General features: G+C 46.0%; 1 protein-coding gene across 3 annotated transcripts in view; it reads right to left on the minus strand.

The window, feature by feature from the left end:
- Positions 1–8,329, minus strand: part of SLC44A1 (solute carrier family 44 member 1) — a 192,394-nt gene extending 184,065 nt beyond the window's left edge. For all 3 annotated transcript variants that reach the window (XM_072727798.1, XM_072727796.1, XM_072727797.1), the window contains exon 1: positions 8,196–8,329. In XM_072727798.1, coding sequence (XP_072583899.1) covers positions 8,196–8,231 — 36 coding nt within the window. In that variant the 5' untranslated portion in view covers positions 8,232–8,329. The remainder of the gene's footprint in view (positions 1–8,195) is intronic.
- Between the last annotated feature and the right edge of the window lie 1,682 nt (positions 8,330–10,011).

Here is a 10,011-nt window from a genome sequence, read left to right on the forward strand (position 1 = left end):
TTTTTTAAGTAAATTCTATTATACAACTGATACAAAATTAAAAAGGAGTCTATTAGGGCACCTGGGTGACACAGTCTGTTAAGTGTCCAATTCTTGGTTTCAGCTCAGGTCATGATCTCAGGATTCTGAGATGGAGCCCTGCATCCATTGGGCTCTGTGCTCAGCAGAGAGTCAACTTAAGACTTTCTCCCAGGGCACCTAGGTGGCTTAGTCAGTTAAGGACCTCCCTTCAGGTCAGATCATAATCTCAGGGTCCTGGGAGAAGTCCCATGTTGGGCTCCCTGCTCAGAGGGGAGACTGCTTCTTCCTCTCTCTCTGTCCACACCCCCCTCTAAAATAAATAAATCTTTAAAAAAGAAAAAAAAAAGAGTCTATCTCAGGAAAAAATAAACTAAGACCTCCCCCACCACCAATGAGCATATTAAAACATACTGAAAAGGGATGCCTGAGGTTGCTCAGTTGGTTAAGCATCTGCCTTCAGTTCAGGTCATGATCCCATGGTCTTGGGATAGAGCCCCAAGTCCAGCTCCCAGAACAGCAGAGAGTCTGCTTTGCCCTCTCCCCCTCCATCCCACCTGCCCCACACTTGTGCACCTTCTCTCTCTCAAATAAATAAAATCTTAAGAAAAAAAACTACTGAAAAGTGCAAATCACTCTCAAAAATCACCTTTTAAAAAGAGTACCAAGTTTGACACAATGCATAAATTTAAAATTGGAACATCATGCTGTGCTAAATTCCAAATAAATGAGAAAACAAAAAGTACTAAAAGGGAAGAAATATTACTGTACCAGAAACTTTAACCATTTCCAGAGTGAATTCCCACAATAGAAATAACAATGCCTCTTTAACAACTGAAGTTTTTACCAGTTCCAACACTTCTTCTTTGTAACACTACACATAAAGTCCCATCCATTTGTGCCTGTTATAAAAACACCAGCACTGTAAATCCAACTGGCCCATTATTAGAGCGGACCAGTGTTTTCCCATCCACCTTGACACAGGAACTTACACCTCTTTAAGTCCCCTTGCTTCATGTGAGATGTATATCTGCAACATACAAGCTGCTGAAGAATGCTGCTGAAGATGCTATAGAGAATATTCTTTGAAAGTATCCCTTTAAGAATCTTAAAATAGCAGAATTGCTAAGGTAGGAGTTCATCCACATACATCCATGGAAAAAAGAGAACCTTTGCTAATTTGTTCAAATATTTCCTGAGCACCTATTATGTACTGGGGATCAATCTAGCACAGAGAATAACAGCAATGAACAAAAGAGACATAGTCCTACTCTTCGTCAGCTTGGTCTAGCCCAGGGGTCAGCATACTTTTTTTTTTTTAAGGCCACAGAATAAATATTGACACTTGTAGACTACAACCTTGCTTTGCAGCATGAAAGCCGCCACAGACAATATGTAAATGAATGAGTAGGATCGTATCCCATTAAAACTTTGTGGACAATGAAAGTCAAATTTCATACAACTTGTATGAAATAAATTATCATACAATAATCTTTTGATTTTTTCAACCATTTAAATACACACACACACACACACAATTTTGGCATTCTTAGCTTGCAAGCCATATAAAAAACAGGTAGCTGTCCAGATTTGGCCCATGGACTATATAGTTTTGCCAACTCTCAGGCCAGACAATATCAATTGTATAATTATTTATTATTTTAAGCATTCAAAGGGAAAATACTTAAGGCTATGAGAATTTATTGAGGAGATGTGGCCTGGTTTGAAAGATCAGGGGAGTCTTTTCCAAAGAAATGACTGGAAGGCTAAAACTTAAGAGTAAGTAGCCAGCCAAAGGCCAGGAAGAAAACAAAGAATCTTCCAAACAAATGAATAGCAAGTGGGAAAGGTCCTAAAGGGAGAAGAAATACAATCTACTGAGGAGTCTGTGAGGTTGGAGCACAAAGAGTACGATGCCTGGCATAAGAGGACAATGACGCTGGAGAGAGGGAGACCAGCCAACAAGGAGTCTTGTTGGTTAAGGTCAGAGATTCTGGTCTTTGTCCTAAAGGCCATCAGAAACCATTAAAGGTTTTAAGCAGGAGAGGGACACAAACAACTCTGGATTTTTTTAAAGATCACTAAGAGTACAGTACAAAGAAAAATCTGAAGGGGACATGAATAATACAGGGAGATCTGTAAGCAAGGTTCTGGCCAGATGATGGAGGCTTAGACTGGGGTGCTGGCAGTTGAATTTAGGAGGTAAAAGAAGCAAAACGTGTGACTAGATGAGGAGAAATGAAAAGCAGGCTCCTGTATGCCTCAGTTTCCAGCTTTCACACCAGGATATTGGTATCCTTCAGTGATACCAGAGATTCTGAAAAAGATGTGTGTGTGTACAAATTTTGAGTTCAGTTTTTGACAAGCTGAGTTTGAGCTGCTTCTAAGATATTCTAGTGGAAGTGCTAAGTCATCAGCTGGATATTAGGATCAGAGGCCAGAACAGAGTTTCTTTCAATTCAGTAATTCATTTTGGGAATTGTCAGCATACAAACTGTAATTGAAACCATAAGAGGGGATGAAGTTACCTAAAGAAAGGTATGTTCTCCATGGTTTTCAACCTTGGCGGCAGAGAAGAATCACCGGGGAAGCTTCAAAAAATTGTGATGCCCACGCAGTGACCTAGAACCATTGAAATCAGAATCTCTGGGAGTAGGACCCAGGCATTAGTGTTTTATTTTGTTTTTAAGGATTTTATTTATTTGACACATAGAGAGAGAGAGCACAAGCAGGGGGAGAGGCAGAGAGAGGAGGAGAAGTGGGCCCCGCACTGAGAAGGGAGCCCAACGCAGAGATGCAGGGCTCGATTCCAGGACCCTGGGATCATGACCTGAGCTGAAGGCAGAGGCTTAACGGATCAAGCCGCCAGGCATTACTGTTTTTTTAAGTTCTCCAAGTGTTTCTAATATACAGCCAAGGTTGCAAAGATAAGACTTAAAACATTAAGAATTAACTGTACTACAAAAAAAGCAAGAGATTAAGAGTGGGCTTCTAGTCCCAGCTACATCACAACATATTTCTCTGACATCAGACTACTTCATAGCTTCTCAGTTCTAGTTTAGCTCAACAGAAAAGTGAGACAGTAGGACTGGTTTATCTCTAATATCCCCTAAAGTCCCAAAAATCTGAGCCAAAGTTACAACATGGAAATATTTTTCTTCTTGGAAGGTGGGGGGTGGGGGCAGGAGGGGGTGGAGGGTTATATGCAAAAACAGCTATTAATCAATTACCAGTAGCATAATAGAGAATGTATTTTTATAAATAATTATCCTCCCAAGCCAATAACATTTCTAAATGATAGGATGAACACATCAAATAGTATTTGGTAGTATTTTTAAGCCTGGGAACATTCTAGCTAGACTACTTTTGCTATAGTATGTTGTTCCACAGCTAGAAACTGCAGGAAGTTCAAAATGGTGGCATGACTTTAACTTGGAAATTCCTTAATTCAGAATTGTATTGAGTGGTTCTTTTTTTTTTTTTTTTTTAAGATTTTATTTATCCATTCGACAGAGAGAGAGAAAGCATAAGCATGAACAACAGCAGAGAGGATCCAGCCCCATTTCCAGTTCCCGAAATGAGGCTGGATCCCAGCGCCCTGGGATCATGACCTGAGCTTAAGGCAAAAGCTTAACAGATTGAGCCACCCAGGTGCCCCAGTGGAACTTTTCTAAAGACACAGTAAGCTGCAATGTAAGATTTGGGAAGCATGCATGTGAACACAGGAACACAGAACTGCGATCCAGAAACCAGGGTTAAAGTTTGGATCTGTCACTCAGTAGTTGACTTCAGCCAAGTTTCCCAACCTCCAACTCCTAATTTCCTCAGCTGTAAAATGAGAGTAGAGTCAACTTCGGAATTACTGTAGAAATTAATACCTGAAAATGGCTGTGGAAAATAACTGTACTAAAAGCATTACCATTTTTACATTATTTTCCAATTTTAACAGTAACTTTGATTTACATATTTTGAGGAGTGGGTCTTCCATACTAACAGCAGAGCACTCAGAAGTAGGAAAAAAACAAAACAAAACACATCTTCATGCCATGACTTTTTAATCCCTAGTTGGACCAAGTCTACTTTCCTGGACATATTTTAATGGAACAATTTAGTTTCTGTTGGGAAATCCCATCACACTCTTCAAATGCCATTTTTATCATCTGACTCCAAATCCTACAAAGTAGATGGAGACTACAGTATTATTAAAATCTGTTAAGGAACAGTTAACATACTCAAAAGTTAACCAGTATTAGTGAACCACTTGGCTGTTTTTTATTACTCCCTCGACAAGATGTAAGAGCTAGAAAAAGACAGTTAAATTTATAGCTCTCAGTTTGAGGACCATGGGACAAGACAATAGACAAGCACTATTTCTCCTAAAGTTAGACAGACAAGAGGCGGTTTGTTCAACCAGAAAGACACTCCTCTATCTTTCTCACAATTTCTAAGGTTAGAACCAAAGGACATAGAACTTCAGAGCACTTGCAAAATCTCCTGGCCTCCAAAGCACTGCTGTGAGAAATAATGATCTAGCCATTAACGACAAAGACTTACGGCAATTTGCTAAGTAATCTTTGGAAAGCCTGCTTCATTCAAACGGGTTTGTCAATGGAAAAGAACATTTCATAAATCTGAAGATTTACAAGTGAACTTTGAAGTTTAACATTACAAGAATAGAAATTATGTCAGGTTATAACAGAACAAACGAATTATGGAGAGTTGGGAATAAATTTTAAGAGTCTTAGGGAAGATTAGTGCTGTAAAAAGAAACTCAAGACTATCTCACTTTTATGTTCCCTTCAAAGAGATTTTTAGGCAAAGGCTATCATGTGTTTGGCTCGTTTTGCGCAGCTACTAATATTAGCAAATAACTCATAGTGGTCACTAATAAAAATCATAATTAAGAGTTCTATAAGAGCCCTGACTCACTAGATATTCTTAAGATTCTTAGATGTACATAACTGATACAGCACAAATTATTCTGCCAATAATTTGCTCCTTCCGCAATGAAATGCAAGTTCGTATAGAATGTGACACTTTCCTTTGATCTAAATCCTAAAACAGGGTAATTATTTTGATGGCAAATTATGATATCCAGACACTGCCAAGAAAATGAAAATAATACCAGGACAGGCTAAAAGAGATGAAACAGTTGGGAAGACCATAAACTCTTTCATGAGAGTCTACAACATAGCAAGAGACTAGGAGGAAAAATAAATTACATTTCAAAAGTGAATCGCTACTACAAAAAGGAAACGTACTATATTTACATTGATAAAACCTGCCAGAGCTTTAAAATTGCTGACGATACCACTGAGAAAAGCTAAGCTGAACTGCAGAGTACCCCGAAGCACGTTGTTTTGATGTGCTGTGCAGGTTATCATTAGAGTTTGCAGACAAGCTTTTTAAAGATGTTACAGCCACTGCTCCAGCTAAAATATAGGCATTGAGCAGAGCACCAGGAGAAAAGGAAAATCCTGCTCAATTTTGCAAACTGATGGTACCATTGACAGAATAGGAAGGAACGTGGGAAAGGCAGGTCAGTTTTAACTTAAACAGTCCAAATTTGAGCTTCAAAGAGGATAGCTTGGTAGAATTAGTCAACCAGCCTATGGAAGTGAAAACAGCACATGGGTCAGGGCTGGACTCATATTCAATGCTACTTGCAGCCAGATGTTCAAATGTGTGTACATAATTCTGTTTACTGAATATTGCTGAGCAACTATTCTGTACAAGGTATGTAACAGTGAGGCACTGCAATGGATACAAAAATGAGGAAAACAAAAACAGTTCCTATACTCAAGAAGCTTACAGTCCAGTAGAAGGGATGAAAAGAAACCTATTCTGCCTGAAATTACCACTGAGGCCTCCAAGAGAGGTTCAAAGTGATGCGAAGTTGCATTCCTATTTTGTTTCAACATAATATATATAGATATATTATTCTAAAACCAGAAATACTCCTGAAAGGGGCATTTAAATGCCAGTAGACTGGTAACATTTCACAAATGAAGAATGATGCCAAAATCTCAAATTAAAAAAAAAAAAAAAAAAAAGACGAGCTCTTTGGCACAAAACCTGCTCCTCAATGCTCCACTGAACACTACAAGTCCCTAAAGCTGAACTTAAAGGCATGTGACAGCTGTCAATTGGTTATAGGAATCTAGAGGAAAAAAAAAAAAATGCACCCCTGAGGGTGCATGACATGCATCTTGTCTGTAGAACGTGGCATGAAGGAAACAGTGACTACAAGAGGAGGAAAAGGCAAAGAAAACGTATGTGACAGCATTCTGAAAAGTAAGATGTGGAGCTGGTCAAATGCAAGACCTATGATTAAAGCAGAGTTTTGGTCCAGCGTTCCTCCCTCCCAATTTTAACTGTTCACACGCTGAACAAGCCATCTACAAACTATCAATAATTTCCTGCCTTAAAGGCATTTCACCACCAAAAGAGGATGTAAAGTAGCCCAGCTCTTATAAGAAAAGCAGTATGAAAACACCTTTTTATTGAAAATAATATGTAAGCAAATGTTAGACGAATAGCACTCAATTAGATTCCCCCTCCCCCAAAACTCCCTAACCAGTGGAAAGGTATTGTGTAATCCAACACCTTTAACTGTTAATATGAAAACCCTGGTCTACCGACCTCTGCTCCATACCACCAACCACACATAGTTTTCTTTGCTATTCCAACTAAATAGGAAGCTTTAACTAACTAAACCAATCAGCCTGACTGTGATCCTAGTAGGGGAGGGGGAAGAAAAAAAAAAAAAAACAGTAAGCAAACACCCCCCCCCCCCCAAAAAAAAAGAACTGGACAAATGGGTTGGATACTTGATAAAACATAAATGTCCTCCATTCATCTGCAATTCTAGTCATTTTCTAACAGATCTCAGATTTTCAGAACAAGTATGCAGGTTATTTAAAACTGAGTTATATATAGTCATTTAGCAGCAGCAAAACACTTCTGGCATTATCGCAGATGCTAGATCTCTGGAGGAATTTTTTTTTTTCTTTTTTCCAAACTAGCATTTTTTCTTCACCAAGAACCAACCAGCCTTTATTTCTAAAAACAAGAGCCCTCGTCTCCCCCAAAACAAACAAACCAAAGACCACAGTTAAATTCTACGCTAATGAAACTGTGGGATTACATCCCAGGCGTTGTCAGAGCCTATTTTTCATACACCACCGCCAGACAGTTTGATGCAGTATTCCTGATTGCTTTTTATCGTATTTGTAAATACACTCACTAATCCACTAAATTAGGTAATTTACAAACAGGTCCTCTCAGTTATTAGTGGCCAGCAGTCAAGTTCCATTACATTTGATCCTTATACAGTTGTCTAAACATTCCCATCCAGGTTCAAGGCTCGGATCGCCAAGGGAGAGGGAGGTTCGCGAAATTTGGATGGGGGCAGGGTGGCAGCTGGGAGAAATCTCTGCATCTCAGCCCTCGGCGACAACATTCAGCCCGTGCCCACAGGAAAACTAAATTCGGCACCTCTTCCTCCTGTTACACCGGCAACAAAGAGGGAGTTTCCGTGGCGCTCCCGTCACCCCCCAGGTGCCCGCTGTGCCGCCCGGCTCGGGGCAGCGCTCCGCAGGGGCCTCGGCGCGGAGGCCCGGAGCCCAGGGTCGCGGCCCGGGGGTGGGGCGCACGCGGGCCGGCGGGGTCCGCGCAGCGGGCGGTGGACGGGCTCGGGCACGCGCTCCGGCGCTCGGACCCGGGTCGGGGCCACGGGCAAGGGGCGGAATCAATGCCCGATGGAGCAGAAACTGGGATAAGATGGCAAAGGGGGGAGAGCCCGCGCTGGGGGGCAGTCGGCCTGGGGGCACCGCACGCGGCCGGCGGAGGGGAAGGGGAGACTCCCAGGGGGTGGGAGGAGAGGCGCGGGGCCCGGAGGACGGGGACCGGGTGCCGCCTGGGCACAGCAGCGGGCAGGCGCCCGGGCCGCCTCTACCTGCAGGCGGCGGGACGGGCCGCTCAGGTGTGACTGGGAAGAGGAGGCCAAGTCGGGAAGGCGCCCGCAGAGCCGGGGGGGGGGGGGCGCGGGGGCACCTGCGGGGGCACCTGCGGGGGCACCTGCGGGACAGGCGCCCTCCGGAGTGCGCGGGGGGCCGAAGGGGCGCACGGGCGGGGGAGGCATCCGGGCGGGCGGCCGGGAGGCGGGAGCCCCTCACCTGCGCGGCGGAGGAGGCGGAGCTGCAGCAGCCCATGGCGGGGCCGCAGGAGCCCGGAGGCGGCGCCCGGCGCGCAGCTACGCCCCGGAGCCCCTCGGCATGCGAGCCGGCGGGCGCCCGGGGAGGGCGCGGCCTGGCCCCGCACGGCGCGGCGGCGGCGGCGGCGGCGGCTCGGGCGGCGGCGGCTCGGGCGGCGGCGGGGCGCTCAGGACGCGGCGCGGCTCGGGGCGGGCGCCGGCCACATCCCCCGGCGGCGGCGGCGGCGGCGGCGGCGGCGGAGGCTGCGCGGCTCCGGCTCCGCTCCTGCTGCTGCAGCTGCTCCCCAGCGGAAAGGGGCGGGCGGCGGCGGCGGCGGCGCCTCCCCCTGTCCCCCGCCTCCCGCCTCCCGCGCCCAGTCCCTCTCCCGCTCCCTCTCCCTCTCCCGGGCCGCCGCCTCCTCCGCGCCGCGCGCGTCTCCCATCAGACTCCCCGCCCCCAGTGCAGCGCCGCGCCGACAGCCGGGCGGCGGCGGCCCCAACGAGCCCGGGCCTTCCGGCGCGCGTCCCAGCCTGCGCGGGGCCGAGCCTCTTTGGCGGTGGCACCGAGGCACGGCGCTGCCTCGGAGCGGGAGGGCGCCGGCGGCTGTGGCGCTTCCGGACCCGGGAGGCTCCGGCGAGGCTCGCGCGCTACTCGCTCGCCCTGCTCGCTGGGCGCGCAGCCCGAAGACCCCGCTGGCACCTCCCTGCTTCCGCGGTGGCTTCTTGGCCCGAGAGGAAAGTGTACACACTCAGCCTTGCCTGGTGACGGAGCGGGTGGTAGACGACGGGGAGAGACCTGCATCTGTTGCTGCTGGCCCCGTTTTGCTGATGAAACTGAGCGTTTGCAGGAGACAGCCTAGGAAGATGCACGCAACCCCAAGGTCAAAATGTTTGCAAAGAGCCATGGATGGGGAAACAGGTAGCAGGTTCGCCGAGTCTCCCAGTGCAGAGCGATGTTGGTCTGAACGAAACTTTCCTATGCAGGATTGTCCGCAAAAAGCAATAAGCCAGTATTAAGTCGTTCCTATTAAAAAGAGTTAACTGAGGATGTACTTAGTTCCAGTAACCTATGGGTACTGGGAATGAAGAAGTGAACCAGAATGACAGCTTCTGTGGTCTTAACAGGTCCCCATTGCTACATTAATACCCCGTGGACTTGCAACAAGTTAGAATGGGCGTGGTCGCCACCTTCAAGACACGTACAGCCCTGGGGAAATAGCGTCCAACAAGGAATAGGGGCCCCGGGCTGGCTCCCTTGGTGGAGCATGTAACTGTCCACCTTGTCTTGAGTTCAAGCCCCCTGTTGGTGTTTACGTAAAAAAAACAAACAAACAAAAAAAAAACAAAACAAAAACAAGGGGATCCCTGGGTGGCTCAGCAGTTTAGCACCTGCCTTCAGCCCAGGGCCTGATACTGGGGTCACGGGATCGAGTCCCACATCGGGCTCCCTGCATGGAGCCTGCTTCTCCCTCTGCCTCTCTGTGTGTGTGTCTCTCATGAATAAGATCTTTAAAAATATATATCCTTTAAAAAAAAAAAAACCAAAAAGGTGAAAGAAGCAAGTGTTTAAAAAGAAAAGGCGAAAAGAAGCAAGTGAAAGGGTGGCGGGAATAAAACTTAAAGATCAGGGTCAAAATTAAGAGAACCACCTGCCAAGTACTGTTGCAAGCCTTTTACAGGTTTCATTTCATCCTGCCAAAGAATGTCTCAAAGACAGAATGGGGGAGGGAGGGGAGTTTCTTTACAAAGGTGCAAAGCAGTGAGGCTTTAGAAGGCCTACCCAAATGAGAGACAGCAAA

The sequence above is a fragment of the Vulpes vulpes genome, chromosome 12 (assembly GCF_048418805.1).
Source record: "Vulpes vulpes isolate BD-2025 chromosome 12, VulVul3, whole genome shotgun sequence".
In the NCBI taxonomy this organism is placed as follows: Eukaryota; Metazoa; Chordata; class Mammalia; order Carnivora; family Canidae; genus Vulpes; species Vulpes vulpes.